Source organism: Sparus aurata, chromosome 21 (assembly GCF_900880675.1).
Source record: "Sparus aurata chromosome 21, fSpaAur1.1, whole genome shotgun sequence".
In the NCBI taxonomy this organism is placed as follows: domain Eukaryota; kingdom Metazoa; phylum Chordata; class Actinopteri; order Spariformes; family Sparidae; genus Sparus; species Sparus aurata.
Window position 1 is genome coordinate 25,183,469 of NC_044207.1, and position 22,047 is coordinate 25,205,515.

The 22,047-nt window shown below is 38.3% G+C and overlaps 3 protein-coding genes across 7 annotated transcripts in view; all 3 read right to left on the minus strand.

Moving 5' to 3' along the window:
- The window catches only part of LOC115572600 (complement C1q-like protein 2), an 88,413-nt gene that overhangs the window by 21,442 nt on the left and 44,924 nt on the right, over positions 1–22,047 (minus strand). Inside the window, exon 4 of one of the 5 annotated variants that reach the window (XM_030402864.1) lies at positions 16,250–16,621. The exons of 3 other annotated variants lie outside the window; for them this stretch is intronic. In XM_030402864.1, the coding sequence (XP_030258724.1) occupies positions 16,341–16,621 (281 nt within the window). In that variant the 3' untranslated portion in view covers positions 16,250–16,340. Of the gene's footprint in view, positions 1–16,249; positions 16,622–21,002; positions 21,988–22,047 lie in introns of those variants that run through there. One more of the 5 variants, XM_030402863.1, reaches the window with a different exon arrangement.
- Positions 1,356–2,468, minus strand: LOC115572606 (complement C1q tumor necrosis factor-related protein 6-like). The gene is made up of 3 exons (XM_030402871.1): positions 2,286–2,468; positions 2,025–2,147; positions 1,356–1,909 (listed from the first exon to the last, which is right to left on the minus strand). The coding sequence occupies exons 1-3, from the start codon at positions 2,419–2,421 to the stop codon at positions 1,629–1,631; spliced, it is 540 nt and encodes a 179-aa protein (XP_030258731.1). The 5' UTR covers positions 2,422–2,468; the 3' UTR covers positions 1,356–1,628.
- LOC115572605 (complement C1q-like protein 4) lies at positions 7,903–8,877 on the minus strand. The gene is made up of 3 exons (XM_030402870.1): positions 8,656–8,877; positions 8,405–8,527; positions 7,903–8,289 (listed from the first exon to the last, which is right to left on the minus strand). The coding sequence occupies exons 1-3, from the start codon at positions 8,810–8,812 to the stop codon at positions 8,009–8,011; spliced, it is 561 nt and encodes a 186-aa protein (XP_030258730.1). The 5' UTR covers positions 8,813–8,877; the 3' UTR covers positions 7,903–8,008.

Consider the following 22,047-nt stretch of genomic DNA (forward strand, 5'->3'; position numbering starts at 1 on the left):
AGACTTCTTTTTTCAGATCATCGAGTTTCTCCTCTGTCTTTTGCAGTTTGGCCTCCAGTTCTCTTAAGGCGCTCTTGCAGTGGTCCTCCAGCACGGCTTCAGCCACGCTAAGGTAGAAGAGGGACAAAGTCAACACAGCCACTGAGGTCTTCATCTTTCAGCTTCATCTGCTTGTCTCAACTCTCCCCACTCTGCTTTTTATATCGCAAGAATAAGGAAATTAGGCTGTTTTTCCCCCCCAGAAGATAAAAAACTTGTTAATCCTGTTTTTGTTTTTTCCTCCATTTCTTACGCTAGACTGCCTCAGTTTCGAAAACAATAAAAAGCTTAACAATTGGCCACTTACAAGGTCACAAGGTGTGAGTTTCGTGAACTAAGAGTCAACAGTGATGATGCTTGGCTCAAGGTTTTTGCACACAGTTGACCACAGTGTATGAGTTGTATGAGCCTGTGTCTGAGTAGACATTCTTGTAGATCAGTGTGATGTCAGTGTTAAAGGGTCCAATACTTCCATCAAGGCTGGTAGATGCTCCAAATGCCGCCCGCTTACCTGGAGAGGTCATCAGATCCTCTAATTGTTTCTCAGTGTTTCTCAGTCTGGCCTCCAGTTCTCTTAAGGTGACAACAAGTTGGCAATAATTCTGACTCCCTGCTACGTCACCTGCACTGACACAAGCTGGGTCCATGTTGGGAATCTGTGTGCTATTGCCGTCTTCTGCTCGGTGATCAGCCACACAAATGTAGAAGAGGGATAAAGTCAACACAGCCACTGAGGTCTTCATCTTACAGTTTCTTCTGTGTGTCTTGATCAGCTCTCCACACTTTGCTTTATATACCACAGAAAGAAGGAAATGTCCTTGAATTTGCCAGAACATGAAAGGCTTTTTTATTTCTAAACGTTCAGGACAAAGAAGTTATTATCAGGAATATGATAATTGGGTCACTGAACAAAGGCTTCTTTGTATTGTTTTATCACCTCTGGTCATCACATCACAGATTTTTGCAAGATATTGTTTCTTAACTTAAAAGATAAGGCTGGCTAAGCATTTTTTTATGTTGCTTATTGTCAGCGATTCCCATGAGGAGGCCAATACTAGCAATCCATCAATCCTGCTGACTTGGCCTGTTTCACTGGATTACTGTATCACAAATCAGTTTGAGTTGAATGCTAACATCAGCATGATCAGCAACCTTTTATAGTCCATCAACAAATAATTATGAGTGTACTGTGAAGTACAGCCCTACTCTGACTAGAATCAAGACAGATTTAGAATTGTGTCGTGATTTTAGTTCATATTAAATGGAAATGAAAAGTTAACGGCAGATTGCTCCTAAAAAAAAAAGTCATTGTGAAATTTTTCATGCTTGAATCAGTGTAGCTTTATTGATTTAAATCACTTTATAAAGGCAAACATAATATATTTGAATAAACATTTTCCAAGTATATATGGAATATCCCATTTTATATCATTTAATCAGAGCCAAATGTTAGATTTGTTCTCTTTTTCTTTCATGGACATACGATCAGTGAATGTACATATTTCATTTTCCACAATCATTGTTAACATGAAAACTTTGATTTCTTGAGCTGTTTTCGTCAAGACTTTCTTATTTTTGCTGAATTCCACTTACAGAGGGAACAGTAAATGGCCAATGAAGGTGCTGGGGCTGTCCTCGTTATCAAAAACCCAGGTGTGCACCCTGAGTCTCACGTACACCTGGTCTCCCACTTCAAGCTGCAGAGTCATGCTATTGGTTGCTGTCTCGTGGCGTCTTCCAGCTGGATGGTTGTACACTATAACCATCTGCTTCCCGTTCTTCATCAGTCGCAGACCCATTGGTCTAGTTGATTCATTATGGCCGCTGACGCTGAAGTAGTAGATTCCTTTGACTGGAGCGGTGAAAATACCTGTGGAGGATCAACAGAGAGAATTACATCATAAAACATTTTGAGTACAGTAGCTGCTGTGCTCTGCATCACATCCTGATTAACCCAAATATCTATGACATCATTATAAGTTCACCTGTTGCAGGGCTGTATGAGCCAGTGTTTGAGAAGACCTTCTTGTAGATGACTGTGATCTCAATGTTAAAAGGTCCAACATTTCTAACATTGCCAATAGCTGCTCCGAATGCCACCCGGTTACCTTGAGAAAACAATATGTAAGTAAATAAACAAATAAAATACAAGAACAAGAAAGCAAGAGATTATTACCTTCATTTTGAGCCTGAAGCAACCTGAAAATAATACAATAAAAACATTGAGTGTGAGACTATGATATTACCTCGGACTTCTTTTTTCAGATCATCAAATTTTTCCTCCAGTTCCCTTAAGGCGCTCTTGCAGTGGTCCTCCGGCACGGCTTCAGCAACACTAAGGTAGAAGAGGGACAAAGTCAACACAGCCACATAGGTCTTCATCTTTAAGCTTCATCTGCTCGTCTCAACTCTCCCCACTCTGCTTTTCATATTGCAAGAAGAAGGAAATTATGCTGTTTTACCCTCCAGAAGATAGAGGACTTGTTAATCCTGTTTTTTGTTTTTTCCTCCATTTTTTAAGCTTGGCCGCCTCAGTTTTGAAAACAATAAAAAGCTAAACAATGGGCCACTTACAAGGTTTCAAGGCGTGAGTTTCGTGAACTAGGAGTCAACAGTGACGATGCTTGGCTCAAGATTTTTGCATGCGGTTGACCACAGTGTATGAGTTGTATGAGCCTGTGTATGAGTAGACATTCTTGTAGATCAGTGTGATGTCAGTGTTAAATGGTCCAGCACTTCCATCAAGGCCGGTAGATGCTCAAAATGCTCCCGCTTACCTTGAGAGGTCATCAGATCCTCTAATTGTTTCTCTGTGTTTCTCAGTCTGGCCTCCAGTTCTCTTAAGGTGACAACAAGTTGGCAATAGTTTTTCTGACTCCCTGTAACATCACCAGCACAGACACAAGCTGGGTCCATGTTGGGAATCTGTATGCTGTTGCCGTCTTCTGCTCGGTGATCAGCCACACAAATGTAGAAGAGGGATAAAGTCAACACAGCCACTGAGGTCTTCATCTTACAGTTTCTTCTGTGTGTCTTGATCAGCTCTCCACACTTTGCTTTATATACCACAGAAAGAAGGAAATGTCCTTGAATTTGCCACAACATGAAAGGCTTTTTATTTCTAAATGTTCAGAAATAAGAAGTTATTATCAGGAATATGACAATTGGGTTGCTGAACAAAGGCTTCTTTGTTTTATTTTATCACCTCTGGTCAACAAATCACAGATTTATACAACATATTGTTTCTTTATTTAAAACATAAGGCTGGCTAAGCATTTCTTTATGTTGCTTATTGTCAGCAATTCCCATGAGGAGGCCAATACTAGCAATCCATCAATCCTGCTGACTTGTGGCCTGTTTCACTGGATGACTGTATCACAAATCAGTTTGAGTTGAATGCTAACATCAGCATGCTAATATGCTCAAAATTAACATCATGATGTTCAGCAGGTCAAATGTTGGCATGTTTACCATTTTGGTTAAGTCAGTGGATCAGGAGAGTCATCCTGTGAGGAGCGTGAACGATCGTACCAAATTTCATTTCAGTCTGTTCAATACTTGTCGAGACATAACGAACAAACATCTGCGTCATGTTGACGCAATACTAACACCAAAGCAACTGGGATTTACCCTCTGGGAACCGTGAATATCTGTACAACACCTCATGACAATCCATCCAATAGTTGGTGAGATCAACCTAATTGGTTCTAGAGGAAAAGTCTGAGAATAAAGGCTGACCACTAAAAACTACAGCACCTGGCTGTTTTACAAATTGTTTAGCCTTTTTAAAAATCTCCATATTCATCATCCATGTTGATCATTTCAATACTTTATTGCAAAAATAATGTACATACATTTATATTTGGTTACAGATGATGTTCTTTATACTTATTAACGTGAGTTCAGACAATAATATATCTAAAATAAAGCATTTCGGTTCCAGTGCCTGTTTCATTCTGACAATTTTTTTATGATAGAGGTTAAATGAGCTGTCAGAACGAAACATAACTTTTCATAAGGTATCCTGCAAAATCCTGTTTTGCCATTCCTTTTCTTTTAACGGCCCAACTAGCACTAAGTTCCACCTCATACATTGGATATGTGGTGCCAGGAATAATAATTCCTAATCTGTATTTGTAAATGTATTTGTATTTTCTTTTTGAAGATCCTGTTTTGACAAATCACCCATTTTGTTTGATGTTAATTGAGGGTCCCATGCCATTTCTCTGAGTTGTTAACTTTGTGTTTTCTAGCAAATGTGTCTCAATTATGTATGTATACATTATACTTTCTTTATGATAATAAATGAGTGTTTTTTTTAGGCCACCTGTTTTGCCCTTTAACTTGTGCAATATCTCTCTTATCTACAAAGGGAGAAGTCGTTATCAAAGGTAGAGCCGCTTCGTTTCTACATCCTGACCCCCATTTTGTTTTTATAGGTCTTCATTTGGGTCAAATGCAGTGTTTGTTTGGACTTTGCCCAGGATTTGTTGATAGCAAGATATACTATATTTCAAAAAAGAAAGTGTCAGCCATATCCGTTAATTCTAATTATAATAACAATATAAAAAATACATTTGAACGTTGAATAATGTTCTCTGAATAGTCATCCTTAAATAGGTTTATGTTAGTGCTTTGTGTTAAGGTAATACAGAAAAACAAGTTCTAAAATTAAAAAAGACAGGGTGGGAACACATTTGCTACAAAGATAAAGTTACAGTTGATAATCATTGATAATGCATTTTCATCTGATTGGCTGAAATAACAAACTACGTGTGTGTAAGAATAGAGAGGGACAGAGGAGAGTAGGAACGCTTTCATGTGAAGCAACTTATTGTCAAAATAAACAAACATATTTATGCTAAAGATATGGACATTAGGAAATGCAGATATTACAAAAAAAGTTGTAAATAACCATTTGTACCGTGTGTGTGCAAAAAATCCACAACAACATTTTATAGTCCTTCAACAAATAATTATGAGTGTACTGTGAAGTACAGCCCTACTCTGACTAGAATCAAGACAGATTTAGAATTGTGTCGTGATTTTAGTTCATATTAAATGAAAATGAAAAGTTAACAGCAGATTGCTCCTTAAAAAAAAAAGTCATTGTGGCAATTTTTCATGCTTGAATCAGTGTAGCTTTATTGATTTAAATCATTTCATAAAGGCAAACATAATATGATTGAATATACATTTTCCAAGTACACTTGGAATATCCCATTCTATCATAGAATCATCCGGCAGGGCTTCAGCCACACTAAGGTAGAAGACGGAGAAAGTCAACACAGCCACTGAGGTCTTCATCTTTAAGCTTCATCTGCTCGTCTCAACTTTCCCCACTCTACTTTATATATCGCAAGAAGAAGGAAATTAGGCTGTTTTTCCCCCATAAGATAGAAAACTTGTGAATCCTGTTTTTGTTTTTTTCCTCCATTTTTTACGCTTGGCCGCCTCAGTTTTGAAAACAATAAAAAGCTAAACAATGGGCCACTTACAAGCTTTCAAGGCGTGAGTTTCATAAACTTAGAGTCATAGTGATGATGCTTGGCTCAAGATTTTTGCATGCGGTTGACCACAGTGTATGAGTTGTATGAGCCTGTGTTTGAGTAGACATTCTTGTAGATCACTGTGATGTCAGTGTTTAATGGTCTAATACTTCCATCAAGGCCAGTAGATGCTCCAAATGCCACCAGCTTACCTTGAGAGGTCATCAGATCCTCTAATTGTTTCTCAGTGTTTCTCAGTCTGACCTCCAGTTCTCTTAAGGTGACAACAAGTTGGCAATAATTCTGAGTCGCTGCTACGTCACCAGCACTGACACAAGCTGGGTCGAATCTGTGTGCTGTTGCCGCCCTCTGCTCGGTGATCAGCCACACAAATGAAGAAGAGAGATAATCAGCTCTCCAGATTAAAAATCTCCATATTCATCATCCATGTTTATTATTTCAATACTTTATTGCAAAAATAGTTTACATACATTTATATTTGGTTGCAGATGATGTTCTTTATACTTATTAAAGGAGAACTTCGGTCGATTTAAACATGCAGCTTCATTGCTCAAGCTACCCTTGACTTGCCAGTACCGAAGACGCGAACAAATTTGATCCAGCCATTACAGAGCTCCGTGAACGGAGACGTAGCATTGAACGCTAACAGCATGGGGTCATAACTTTACACTGTGTTTTAAGCGTCTTAACATGCTCCACATCTCACACCAAAAGTTATGCAACATCAGCAGACACCTTAGCACACAGCACTGTAGCGTGTATGACTCAAAATGAATAAAAAAGTAGTTAAAACAGTGTGTTTGTGCAAGCAGCTACTTACCTGTTTGTTGACATCCGTGTGTTCCGGTAGCTAGACCAAACTAGCATATCCATCGAGTGTGCACTTAACAGGCTTAACAGGCTATTGTAAGGCTCATGGCTCATGACAGGCTGTAACATGGACATGTACATTATGAACATAAACACGAAAATGCTGGATTACGTTTCCGTCTCCGCCAGTGAGGGAGTTAATGCACGCTCGACGGATCAGCTAGTTTAGCCTAGCTACCGGAAGACGCCGATGTCAACAAACAGGTAAGTAGCTCCTTGCACAAACACATTGTTTTAACTACTTTTTTATTCATTTTGAGTCATACACGCTACAGTGCTGTGTGCTAAGGTGTCTGCTGATGTTGCATAACTTTTGGTGTGAGATGTGGAGCATGTTAAGACGCTTAAAACACAGTCTAAAGTTCTGACCCCATGCTGTTAGCGTTCAATGCTACGTCTCCGTTCACGGAGCTCTGTAATGGCTGGACCAAATTTGTTCGCGTCTTCGGTACTGGCAAGTCAAGGGTAGCTTGAGCAATGAAGCTGCATGTTTAAATCGACCGAAGTTCTCCTTTAATGTGAGTTCAGATGGTAATATACCTAAAATAAAGCATTTCAGTTCCAGTGCCTGTTTCGTTCGGACAATTTTTTTATGATAGCGGTTAAAATGAGATGTCAGAACGAATCATAACTTTTCATACAGTATCCTGCAAAATCCCGTTTTGCCATTCCTTCTCTTTTAACAGCCCAACTAACTAAGTTCCACCTGATACATTTAATATGCGGTGTCAGGAATAATCATTCCTAATCTGTATTTGTAGGTGTATTTGATTCTTTTTGATGATCCTACTTTGACAAATTACCCATTTTGTTTGATGTTAATTGAGGTTCCCATGTCATTTCTCTGAGATAAAGAAAATCATTGATAGCTTTGTGTTTTCTTGCTAATTTGTTTCAATCATGTGTGTATATGTTATACTTTCTTTATGATAATAAATGACTTTTTGGGGGGGCCATCTGTTTAGCCCTTTAACTTGTGCAATATCTCTCTTATCTACAAAGGGAGACGTCATTATCAAAGGTAGAGCTGGCTCTTTTCTACATCCTGACCCCCTTTTGTTTTTATAGGTCTTCATTTGGGTCAAATGCAGTGTTTGTTTGGACTTTGCCCAGGATTTGTTGATAGCAAGATAAATATAAAAGAAGAGTGTCAGCCATATCCTTTAATTTCACCTATAATGTCAGTATATTAAAAATACATTTGAATGTCGAATATTGTTCTCTAAATATATGGACGATAGGAAATGCAGGTATTACAATAAAAGTTGGAAATAACCATTTGTACCATGCGTGCAAAAAATCCACAACAAAGAGAGATTTAGAATTGTGTCATGATTTTAGTTCATATAAAATGAAAATGCAAAGTTAACAGTAGGTTGTTCCTTAAAAAAAAAAAAAAAAAAAAAGAAAGAAATGAACTTACATTTTTGTACACCTCCAAATGTTAGATTTGTTCTCTTTCTCTTTCATGGACATACGATCAGTGAATGTACATGTTTCATTTTCCACAACCATTGTTAACATGAAAACTTTGATTTGATTTCTTGACTTGTTTTCATCAAGACTTTATTAAGGTTACTTGATTCCACTTACAGAGGGAATAGCAAATGGCCAATGAAGGTGCTGTGGCGGTTGGTATTATCAAAAATCCAGGTGTGTGCCCAGAGTCTCATGTACACCTGGTCTCCCACTTCAAGCTGCAGAGTCATGCCATTGGTTGCTGTCTCATAGCGCCTTCCAGCTGGATGGTTGTACACTATAACCATCTTCACTCCGTTCTTCGTCAGACTCAGACCCATTGGTTTAGATGAGTGATTATGACCGGAGAAGCTGAAGTAGTAGACTCCTTTGACTGGAGCAGTGAAAATACCTGTAGAGGATCAACAGAGAGAATTACATCATAAAACATTTTGAGTACAGTAGCTGTTGTGCTCTGCATCACATCCTGATTAACCCAAATATCTATGACATCATTATAAGTTCACCTGTTGCAGGGTTGTATGAGCCAGTGTTTGAGAAGACATTCTTGTAGACCAGTGTGATCTCAGTGTTAAAATGTCCAACATTTCCATTAATGCCAAGATTTGCTCCGAATGCCACCCGGTTACCTTGAGAAAACAATACGTAAATAAATAAACAAATAAAATACAAGAACAAGAAGGTTCTCTTCATTTTGAGCCTGAAGCAACTTGAAAATCATAAAATAAAAACATTGAGTGCGACACTGTTTTCTTACCTTGGACTTCTTTTTTCAGATCATCGAGTTTCTCCTCTGTCTTTTGCAGTTTGGCCTCCAGTTCTCTTAAGGCGCTCTTGCAGTGGTCCTCCAGCACGGCTTCAGCCACGCTAAGGTAGAAGAGGGACAAAGTCAACACAGCCACTGAGGTCTTCATCTTTCAGCTTCATCTGCTTGTCTCAACTCTCCCCACTCTGCTTTTTATATCGCAAGAATAAGGAAATTAGGCTGTTTTTCCCCCCCAGAAGATAAAAAACTTGTTAATCCTGTTTTTGTTTTTTCCTCCATTTCTTACGCTAGACTGCCTCAGTTTCGAAAACGATAAAAAGCTTAACAATTGGCCACTTACAAGGTCACAAGGTGTGAGTTTCGTGAACTAAGAGTCAACAGTGATGATGCTTGGCTCAAGGTTTTTGCACACAGTTGACCACAGTGTATGAGTTGTATGAGCCTGTGTCTGAGTAGACATTCTTGTAGATCAGTGTGATGTCAGTGTTAAAGGGTCCAATACTTCCATCAAGGCTGGTAGATGCTCCAAATGCCGCCCGCTTACCTGGAGAGGTCATCAGATCCTCTAATTGTTTCTCAGTGTTTCTCAGTCTGGCCTCCAGTTCTCTTAAGGTGACAACAAGTTGGCAATAATTCTGACTCCCTGCTACGTCACCTGCACTGACACAAGCTGGGTCCATGTTGGGAATCTGTGTGCTATTGCCGTCTTCTGCTCGGTGATCAGCCACACAAATGTAGAAGAGGGATAAAGTCAACACAGCCACTGAGTTCTTCATCTTACAGTTTTTTCTGTGTGTCTTGATCAGCTCTCCACACTTTGCTTTATATACCACAGAAAGAAGGAAATGTCCTTGAATTTGCCAGAACATGAAAGGCTTTTTTATTTCTAAACGTTCAGGACAAAGAAGTTATTATCAGGAATATGATAATTGGGTCACTGAACAAAGGCTTCTTTGTATTGTTTTATCACCTCTGGTCATCACATCACAGATTTTTGCAAGATATTGTTTCTTAACTTAAAAGATAAGGCTGGCTAAGCATTTTTTTATGTTGCTTATTGTCAGCGATTCCCATGAGGAGGCCAATACTAGCAATCCATCAATCCTGCTGACTTGGCCTGTTTCACTGGATTACTGTATCACAAATCAGTTTGAGTTGAATGCTAACATCAGCATGATCAGCAACCTTTTATAGTCCATCAACAAATAATTATGAGTGTACTGTGAAGTACAGCCCTACTCTGACTAGAATCAAGACAGATTTAGAATTGTGTCGTGATTTTAGTTCATATTAAATGGAAATGAAAAGTTAACGGCAGATTGCTCCTAAAAAAAAAAGTCATTGTGAAATTTTTCATGCTTGAATCAGTGTAGCTTTATTGATTTAAATCACTTTATAAAGGCAAACATAATATATTTGAATAAACATTTTCCAAGTATATATGGAATATCCCATTTTATATCATTTAATCAGAGCCAAATGTTAGATTTGTTCTCTGTTTCTTTCATGGACATACGATCAGTGAATGTACATATTTCATTTTCCACAATCATTGTTAACATGAAAACTTTGATTTCTTGAGCTGTTTTCGTCAAGACTTTCTTATTTTTGCTGAATTCCACTTACAGAGGGAACAGTAAATGGCCAATGAAGGTGCTGGGGCTGTCCTCGTTATCAAAACCCAGGTGTGCACCCTGAGTCTCACGTACACCTGGTCTCCCACTTCAAGCTGCAGAGTCATGCTATTGGTTGCTGTCTCGTGGCGTCTTCCAGCTGGATGGTTGTACACTATAACCATCTGCTTCCCGTTCTTCATCAGTCGCAGACCCATTGGTCTAGTTGATTCATTATGGCCGCTGACGCTGAAGTAGTAGATTCCTTTGACTGGAGCGGTGAAAATACCTGTGGAGGATCAACAGAGAGAATTACATCATAAAACATTTTGAGTACAGTAGCTGCTGTGCTCTGCATCACATCCTGATTAACCCAAATATCTATGACATCATTATAAGTTCACCTGTTGCAGGGCTGTATGAGCCAGTGTTTGAGAAGACCTTCTTGTAGACGACTGTGATCTCAATGTTAAAAGGTCCAACATTTCTAACATTGCCAATAGCTGCTCCGAATGCCACCCAGTTACCTTGAGAAAACAATATGTAAGTAAATAAACAAATAAAATACAAGAACAAGAAAGCAAGAGATTATTACCTTCATTTTGAGCCTGAAGCAACCTGAAAATAATACAATAAAAACATTGAGTGTGAGACTATGATATTACCTGGGACTTCTTTTTTCAGATCATCAAATTTTTCCTCCAGTTCCCTTAAGGCGCTCTTGCAGTGGTCCTCCGGCACGGCTTCAGCAACACTAAGGTAGAAGAGGGACAAAGTCAACACAGCCACATAGGTCTTCATCTTTAAGCTTCATCTGCTTGTCTCAACTCTCCCCACTCTGCTTTTCATATTGCAAGAAGAAGGAAATTATGCTGTTTTACCCTCCAGAAGATAGAGGACTTGTTAATCCTGTTTTTTGTTTTTTCCTCCATTTTTTAAGCTTGGCCGCCTCAGTTTTGAAAACAATAAAAAGCTAAACAATGGGCCACTTACAAGGTTTCAAGGCGTGAGTTTCGTGAACTAGGAGTCAACAGTGACGATGCTTGGCTCAAGATTTTTGCATGCGGTTGACCACAGTGTATGAGTTGTATGAGCCTGTGTATGAGTAGACATTCTTGTAGATCAGTGTGATGTCAGTGTTAAATGGTCCAGCACTTCCATCAAGGCCGGTAGATGCTCAAAATGCTCCCGCTTACCTTGAGAGGTCATCAGATCCTCTAATTGTTTCTCTGTGTTTCTCAGTCTGGCCTCCAGTTCTCTTAATGTGACAACAAGTTGGCAATAGTTTTTCTGACTCCCTGTAACATCACCAGCACAGACACAAGCTGGGTCCATGTTGGGAATCTGTATGCTGTTGCCGTCTTCTGCTCGGTGATCAGCCACACAAATGTAGAAGAGGGATAAAGTCAACACAGCCACTGAGGTCTTCATCTTACAGTTTCTTCTGTGTGTCTTGATCAGCTCTCCACACTTTGCTTTATATACCACAGAAAGAAGGAAATGTCCTTGAATTTGCCACAACATGAAAGGCTTTTTATTTCTAAATGTTCAGAAATAAGAAGTTATTATCAGGAATATGACAATTGGGTTGCTGAACAAAGGCTTCTTTGTTTTATTTTATCACCTCTGGTCAACAAATCACAGATTTATACAACATATTGTTTCTTTATTTAAAACATAAGGCTGGCTAAGCATTTCTTTATGTTGCTTATTTTCAGCAATTCCCATGAGGAGGCCAATACTAGCAATCCATCAATCCTGCTGACTTGTGGCCTGTTTCACTGGATGACTGTATCACAAATCAGTTTGAGTTGAATGCTAACATCAGCATGCTAATATGCTCAAAATTAACATCATGATGTTCAGCAGGTCAAATGTTGGCATGTTTACCATTTTGGTTAAGTCAGTGGATCAGGAGAGTCATCCTGTGAGGAGCGTGAACGATCGTACCAAATTTCATTTCAGTCTGTTCAATACTTGTCGAGACATAACGAACAAACATCTGCGTCATGTTGACGCAATACTAACACCAAAGCAACTGGGATTTACCCTCTGGGAACCGTGAATATCTGTACAACACCTCATGACAATCCATCCAATAGTTGGTGAGATCAACCTAATTGGTTCTAGAGGAAAAGTCTGAGAATAAAGGCTGACCACGAAAAACTACAGCACCTGGCTGTTTTACAAATTGTTTAGCCTTTTTAAAAATCTCCATATTCATCATCCATGTTGATCATTTCAATACTTTATTGCAAAAATAATGTACATACATTTATATTTGGTTACAGATGATGTTCTTTATACTTATTAACGTGAGTTCAGACAATAATATATCTAAAATAAAGCATTTCGGTTCCAGTGCCTGTTTCATTCTGACAATTTTTTTATGATAGAGGTTAAATGAGCTGTCAGAACGAAACATAACTTTTCATAAGGTATCCTGCAAAATCCTGTTTTGCCATTCCTTTTCTTTTAACGGCCCAACTAGCACTAAGTTCCACCTCATACATTGGATATGTGGTGCCAGGAATAATAATTCCTAATCTGTATTTGTAAATGTATTTGTATTTTCTTTTTGAAGATCCTGTTTTGACAAATCACCCATTTTGTTTGATGTTAATTGAGGGTCCCATGCCATTTCTCTGAGTTGTTAACTTTGTGTTTTCTAGCAAATGTGTCTCAATTATGTATGTATACATTATACTTTCTTTATGATAATAAATGAGTGTTTTTTTAGGCCACCTGTTTTGCCCTTTAACTTGTGCAATATCTCTCTTATCTACAAAGGGAGAAGTCGTTATCAAAGGTAGAGCCGCTTCGTTTCTACATCCTGACCCCCATTTTGTTTTTATAGGTCTTCATTTGGGTCAAATGCAGTGTTTGTTTGGACTTTGCCCAGGATTTGTTGATAGCAAGATATACTATATTTCAAAAAAGAAAGTGTCAGCCATATCCGTTAATTCTAATTATAATAACAATATTAAAAAATACATTTGAACGTTGAATAATGTTCTCTGATTAGTCATCCTTAAATAGGTTTATGTTAGTGCTTTGTGTTAAGGTAATACAGAAAAACAAGTTCTAAAATTAAAAAAGACAGGGTGGGAACACATTTGCTACAAAGATAAAGTTACAGTTGATAATCATTGATAATGCATTTTCATCTGATTGGCTGAAATAACAAACTATGTGTGTATAAGAATAGAGAGGGACGAAGGAGAGTAGGAACGCTTTCATGTGAAGCAACTTATTGTCAAAATAAACAAACATATTTATGCTAAAGACATGGACATTAGGAAATGCAGATATTACAAAAAAAGTTGTAAATAACCATTTGTACCGTGTGTGTGCAAAAAATCCACAACAACATTTTATAGTCCTTCAACAAATGATTATGAGTGTACTGTGAAGTACAGCCCTACTCTGACTAGAATCAAGACAGATTTAGAGTTGTGTCGTGATTTTAGTTCATATTAAATGAAAATGAAAAGTTAACGGCAGATTGCTCCTTAAAAAAAAAGTAATTGTGGCAATTTTTCATGCTTGAATCAGTGTAGCTTTATTGATTTAAATCACTTCATAAAGGCAAACATAATATGATTGAATATACATTTTCCAAGTACACGTGGAATATCCCATTCTATATCATAGAATCATCCGGCAGGGCTTCAGCCACGCTAAGGTAGAAGAGGGACAAAGTCAACACAGCCACTGAGGTCTTCATCTTTAAGCTTCATCTGCTCGTCTCAACTTTCCCCACTCTGCTTTATATATCGCAAGAAGAAGGAAATTAGGCTGTTTTTCCCCCATAAGACAGAAAACTTGTGAATCCTGTTTTTGTTTTTTCCTCCATTTTTTACGCTTGGCCGCCTCAGTTTTGAAAACAATAAAAAGCTAAACAATGGGCAACTTACAAGCTTTCAAGGCATGAGTTTCGTAAACTTAGAGTCACAGTGATGATGCTTGGCTCAAGATTTTTGCATGCGGTTGACCACAGTGTATGAGTTGTATGAGCCTGTGTCTGAGTAGACATTCTTGTAGATCACTGTGATGTCAGTGTTTAATGGTCCAGTACTTCCATCAAGGCCAGTAGATGCTCCAAATGCCACCCGCTTACCTTGAGAGGTCATCAGATCCTCTAATTGTTTCTCAGTGTTTCTCAGTCTGACCTCCAGTTCTCTTAAGGTGACAACAAGTTGGCAATAATTCTGAGTCGCTGCTATGTCACCAGCACTGACACAAGCTGGGTCGAAACTGTGTGCTGTTGCCACCCTCTGCTCGGTGATCAGCCACACAAATGAAGAAGAGAGATAATCAGCTCTCCAGATTAAAAATCTCCATATTCATCATCCATGTTTATTATTTCAATACTTTATTGCAAAAATAGTTTACATACATTTATATTTGGTTAGAGATGATGTCCTTTATACTTATTAATGTGAGTTCAGATGGTAATATACCTAAAATAAAGCATTTCAGTTCCAGTGCCTGTTTCGTTCGGACAATTTTTTTATGATAGAGGTTAAAATGAGCTGTCAGAACGAATCATAACTTTTCATACAGTATCCTGCAAAATCCCGTTTTGCCATTCCTTCTCTTTTAACAGGAACTAAGTTCCACCTGATACATTTAATATGCGGTGTCAGGAATAATCATTCCTAATCTGTATTTGTAAATGCATTTGATTCTTTTTGATGATCCTACTTTGACAAATTACCCATTTTGTTTGATGTTAATTGAGGTTCCCATGTCATTTCTCTGAGATAAAGAAAATCATTGATAGCTTTGTGTTTTCTTGCTAATTTGTTTCAATCATGTGTGTATATGTTATACTTTCTTTATGATGATAAATGACTTTTGGGGGGGCCATCTGTTTAGCCCTTTAACTTGTGCAATATCTCTCTTATCTACAAAGGGAGACGTCATTATCAAAGGTAGAGCTGGCTCTTTTCTACATCCTGACCCCCTTTTGTTTTTATAGGTCTTCATTTGGGTCAAATGCAGTGTTTGTTTGGACTTTGCCCAGGATTTGTTGATAGCAAGATAAATATAAAAGAAGAGTGTCAGCCATATCCTTTAATTTCACCTATAATGTCAGTATATTAAAAATACATTTGAATGTCGAATAATGTTCTCTAAATATATGGACGATAGGAAATGCAGGTATTACAATAAAAGTTGGAAATAACCATTTGTACTGTGCGTGCAAAAAATCCACAACAAAGAGAGATTTAGAATTGTGTCATGATTTTAGTTTATATAAAATGAAAATGCAAAGTTAACAGCAGGTTGTTCCTTAAAGGGACAGTGTGTAACGATTTAAGTGATTTATTAACTCAAATCAAAGTCTTCGTTCATAAGTAAGTCCTCATTGGTGTACAATTACCTCTGCCAACAATCTGACTTATCCTCCTGAGTGAAGAATTACCTATCTGAATATACATAGCAGGGGCAAGCTCTATGGAGGCCGCCATGTCTTTCCGGTTTTAAAAAAAACTATGGACTGCCGAGAGGGACACAAAGCACTACGTGGTACTACGTAGTACGGCTAAACGCGTTTTCGCTCAGAGCTAGCTTGACTGCGGAACTGAGAGGGAGCTCAGCGAAAGCGCTCGTCACTAACAATAACAATAACTAACTACATCTTTACCTCACTACTTGAATCAGTAGAAATACTCGACGCTGTTGGGAAAGAGTCCGTATTTTGAAAATGAGTTTCTTGTCCGTCAGGGCCACCGTAGCTTCCGGAACGTCTCCAACGTCTTCAGAACGGGAGGGGTGAGCAAAGGAGTGTTGCAACGTAGAACCTCACAGCTAGATGGCGCTAAATACTTGATATATTACACACTGTCCCTTTAAAAAAAAAAAAAAAAGAAAGAAAGAAATGAACTTACATTTTTGTACACCTCCAAATGTTAGATTTGTTCTCTTTCTCTTTCATGGACATACGATCAGTGAATGCACATGTTTCATTTTCCACAACCATTGTTAACATGAAAACTTTGATTTGATTTCTTGACTTGTTTTCATCAAGACTTTATTAAGGTTACTTGATTCCACTTACAGAGGGAATAGCAAATGGCCAATGAAGGTGCTGTGGCGGTTGGTATTATCAAAAATCCAGGTGTGTGCCCAGAGTCTCATGTACACCTGGTCTCCCACTTCAAGCTGCAGAGTCATGCCATTGGTTGCTGTCTCGTAGCGCCTTCCAGCTGGATGGTTGTACACTATAACCATCTTCACTCCGTTCTTCGTCAGACTCAGACCCATTGGTTTAGATGAGTGATTATGGCCGGAGAAGCTGAAGTAGTAGACTCCTTTGACTGGAGCGGTGAAAATACCTGTGGAGGATCAACAGAGAGAATTACATCATAAAACATTTTGAGTACAGTAGCTGTTGTGCTCTGCATCACATCCTGATTATCCCAAATATCTATGACATCATTATAAGTTCACCTGTTCCAGGGTTGTATGAGCCAGTGTTTGAGAAGACATTCTTGTAGACCAGTGTGATCTCAGTGTTAAAATGTCCAACATTTCCATTAATGCCAAGATTTGCTCCGAATGCCACCCGGTTACCTTGAGAAAACAATACGTAAATAAATAAACAAATAAAATACAAGAACAAGAAGGTTCTCTTCATTTTGAGCCTGAAGCAACTTGAAAATCATAAAATAAAAACATTGAGTGTGACACTGTTTTCTTACCTTGGACTTCTTTTTTCAGATCATCTAGTTTTTCCTCTGTCTTTTGCAGTTTGGCCTCCAGTTCTCTTAAGGCGCTCTTGCAGTGGTCCTCCAGCACGGCTTCAGCCACGCTAAGGTAGAAGAGGGACAAAGTCAACACAGCCACTGAGGTCTTCATCTTTCAGCTTCATCGGCTTGTCTCAACTCTCCCCACTCTGCTTTTTATATCGCAAGAATAAGGAAATTAGGCTGTTTTTCCCCCCCAGAAGATAAAAAACTTGTTAATCCTGTTTTTGTTTTTTCCTCCATTTCTTACGCTAGACTGCCTCAGTTTCGAAAACAATAAAAAGCTTAACAATTGGCCACTTACAAGGTCACAAGGTGTGAGTTTCGTGAACTAAGAGTCAACAGTGATGATGCTTGGCTCAAGGTTTTTGCATGCGGTTGACCACAGTGTATGAGTTGTATGAGCCTGTGTTTGAGTAGACATTCTTGTAGATCAGTGTGATGTCAATGGTAAATGGTCCAATACTTCCATCAAGGCCGGTAGATGCTCCAAATGCCACCCGCTTACCTTGAGAGGTCATCAGATCCTCTAATTGTTTCTCAGTGTTTCTCAGTCTGGTCTCCAGTTCTCTTAAGGTGACAACAAGTTGGCAATAGTTTTTCTGACTCCCTGCTACGTCACCATGCACTGACACAAGCTGGGTCCATGTTGGGAATCTGTGTGCTATTGCCGTCTTCTGCTCGGTGATCAGCCACACAAATGTAGAAGAGGGATAAAGTCAACACAGCCACTGAAGTCTTCATCTTACAGTTTCTTCTGTGTGTCTTGATCAGCTCTGAACACTTTGCTTTGTATACCACAGAAAGAAGGAAATGTCCTTGAATTTGCCAGAACATGAAAGGCTTTTTATTTCTAAACGTTCAGAACAAAGAAGTTATTATCAGGAATATGATAATTGGGTCACTGAACAAAGGCTTCTTTGGTTTATTTTATCACCTCTGGTCATCACATCACAGATTTTTACAAGATATTGTTTTTTTAACTTAAAAGATAAGGCTGGCTGAACATTTTTTTATGTTGCTTATTGTCAGCAATTCCCATGAGGAGGCCAATACTAGCAATCCATCAATCCTGCTGACTTGTGGCCTGTTTCACTAGATGACTGTATCAGAAATCAGTTTGAGTTGAATGCTAACATCAGCATGCTAATATGCTAATATTATGCTAATATATCATGATGTTCAGCAGGTCAAATATTGGCATGTTTACCATTTTAGTTAATTCAGTGGATCAGGAGATTCATCCTGTGAGGAGCGTGAACAATCGTACCAAATTTCATTTCAATCTATTCAATACTTGTTGAGACATAACGCACAAACATCAACGTCATGTTGACGCAATACTAACACCAAAGCAATTGGGATTTACTCTCTGGGAACCATGAATATCTTTATAAGACCTCATGACAATCCATCCAATAGTTGTCAAGATCAACCTGATTGGTGCTCGAGGAAAAGTCTGAGAATAATGGCTGATGACTAAAAACTACAGCACCTGGCTGTTTTGCAAATTGTTTAGCCTTTTTTAAAAAAATCTCCATATTCATCATCCATGCTAATTAAATCTTAAATGCAAGAGATTATTACCTGAAGCAACCTGAAAATAATACAATACAAACGCTGAGTTTAGTGACAGCGTGTTCTTACCTTGGACTTCTTTTTTCAGATCATCTAGTTTTTTCTCTGTCTTTTGCAGTTTGGCCTCCAGTTCTACTAAGGCGCTCTTGCAGTGGTCCTCCGGCACGACTTCAGCCACACTAAGGTAGAAGAGGGACAAAGTCAACACAGCCACGTAGGTCTTCATCTTTAAGCTTCATCTGCTTGTCTCAACTCTCCCCACTCTGCTTTTTATATCAGAAGAAGAAGGAAATTATGCTGTTTTTTCCCTCCAGAAGATAGAGGACTTGTTGATCCTGTTTTTGTTTTTTCATCCATTTTTTACGCTTGTCCGCCTCAGTTTCGGAAACAATAAAAAGCTTAACAATGGGCCACATACAACAAGCTGTGAGTTTCGTGAACTAAGAGTCAACAGGGATGATGCTTAGCTCAAGATTTTTGCATGCGGTTGACCACAGTGTATGAGTTGTATGAGCCTGTGTTTGAGTAGACATTCTTGTAGATCAGTGTGATGTCAGTGTTAAATGGTCCAGCACTTCCATCAAGGCCAGTAGATGCTCCAAATGCCACCCGCTTACCTTGAGAGGTCATCAGATCCTCTAATTGTTTCTCAGTGTTTCTCAGTCTGGCCTCCAGTTCTCAAGGTGACAACAAGTTGGCAATAGTTTTTCTGACTCCCTGCTACGTCACCAGCACAGACACAAGCTAGGTCCATGTTGGGAGTCTGTGTGCTATTGCCATCCTCTGCTCGGTGATCAGCCACACAAATGTAGAAGAGGGATAAAGTCAACAGCCACTGAGGTATTCATTTTACAGTTTCTTCTGTGTGTCTTGATCAGCTTATGAAACATGAAAGGCTTTTAATTTCTAAACGTTCAGAACGAAGAAGTTATTATTAGGAATATGATAATTGTGTCACTGAACAAAGGCTTTTTTGTTTTGTTTTATCACCTCTGGTCATCAAATCACAGATTTTTACAACATATTGTTTCTTTACCTAAAACATAAGGCTGGCTAAATATGTCTTTATTTTCCTTATTGTCAGCAATGAGGAGGCCAATACTAGCAATCCATCAATCCTGCCGACTTGTGGCCTGTTTCACTGGATGACTGTATCACAAATCAGTTTCAGTTGAATGCTTACATCAGCATGCTAATATGCTCAAAATTAACATCATGATGTTCAGCAGGTCAAATGTTGGCATGTTTACCATTTTGGTTAAGTCAGTGGATCAGGAGAGTCATCCTGTGAGGAGTGTGAACGATCGTACCAAATTTCATTTCAATCTGTTCAGTACTTGTTGAGAAATAATGCACAAACATCAACGTCATGGTGATGCAGTACTGACACCAAAGCAATTGGGATTCACCCTCTGGGAACCATGAATATCTGTATAACACCTCATGACAATCCATCCAATAGTTGGTGAGATCAACCTGATTGGTGCTCGAGGAAAAGTCTGAGAATAAAGGCTGACCACGAAAAACTACAGCACCTGGCTGTTTTGCAAATTGTTTAGCCTTTTTTAAAAAAATCTCCATATTCATCATCCATGTTGATTTATTTCAATACTTGTAATAGTAATTTACCTACATTTACGTTTGGTTACAGATGATGTTCTTTATACTTATTAATGTGAGTTCAGACGGTGATATACCTAAAATAAAGCATTTCGGTTCCAGTGCCTTTTTCATTCGGACAATTTTTTTATGATAGAGGTTAAAATGAGCTGTCAGAACGAATCATAACTTTTCATAAGGTATCCTGCAAAATCCTGTTTTGCCATTCCTTTTCTTTTAACAGCCCAACTAGCTCTAAGTTCCACCTCATACATTGGATATGTGGTGCCAGGAATAATAATTCCTAATCTGTATTTGTAAATGTATTTGTATTTCTTTTTGAAGATCCTATTTTGACAAATTACTCATTTTGTTTGATGTTAATTGAGGGTCCCATGCAATTTCTCTGAGATACAGAAAATCATTGTTAACTTTGTGTTTTCCTGCTGTATGGTTTCAATCATATGTGTATATGTTTTACTTTCTTTATGATTATAAATTAGTTTATTTTTAGGCCACCTGTTTTGCCCTTTAACTTGTGCAATATCTCTCTTATCTACAAAGGGAGAAGTCGTTATCAAAGGTAGAGCCGCCTCTTTTTTACATCCTGACCCCCTTTTGTTTTTATAGGTCTTCATTTGGGTCAAATGCAGTGTTTGTTTGGACTTTGCCCAGGATTTGTTGATAGCAAGATAAATATAAAAAAGAAAGTGTCAGCCATATCCTTTAATTCTACTTATGATAACAACAATATAAAGAATACATTTGAATGTTGAATAATGTTCTCTGAATATTCATCCTTAAAGAGGTTTATGTTAGTGCTTTGTGTTAGGGCTAATATAAGGTAATACAGAAAAACAAGTTCTAAAATAAAAAAAGACAGCATGGGAACACATTTGCAACAAAGATAAAGTGACAGTTGATAATCATTGATGATGCATTTTCACCTGATTGGCTGAAATAACAAACTATGTGTGTGTAAGAATAGAGAGGGACAGAGGAGAGTAGGAACGCTTTCATATAAGGCAACTTATGGTCAAAATAAACAAACATATTTATGCTAAAGATATGGACGTTAGGAAATAAAAGTTGGAAATAACCATTTGAACTGTGTGTGTGCAAAAAATCCAAGCCAACCTTTTATAGTCCATCAACAAATAATTATGAGTGTACTGTGAAGTATAGCCCTACTCTGACTAGATTCTTTCATGCTTGAATCAGTGTTGCTTTATTGATTTAAATCACTCTATAAAGGCAAACATAATATGATTGAATATACATTTTCCAAGTATATGTGGAATATCCCATTTTATATCATTTAATCACAGCTTACATTTTTATACACCTTCAAACATGATTTGTTCTCTTTCTCTTTCATGGACATACGATCAGTGAATGTACATGTTTCATTTTCCACAATCATTGTTAACATGAAAACTTTGATTTGATTTCTTGACGTGTTTTCATCAAGACTTTCTTATTTTTAATTTATTCCACTTACAGAGGGAATAACAAATAGCCAATGAAGGTGCTGTGATTATTGCCATTATCATAAATCCAGGTGTCTTGCCGGAGTCTCACATACACCTGGTCTCCAACATCAAGCTGCAGAGTCATGCCGTTGGTTGCTGGCTCGTAGTGCCTTCCATCTGGATGGTTGGTAGCATAAATCATTGGCTTTCTGTTCTTCATCAGCACCAGATCCATTGATCTAGTTGATAGACTAAAGCCGGAGAAGCTGAAGTAGTAGACTCCTCTGACTGGAGCAGTGAAAATACCTGTGGATGATCAACAGAGAGAATTACATCTTGCAACACTAGATTTGAGCCGACTCAGTC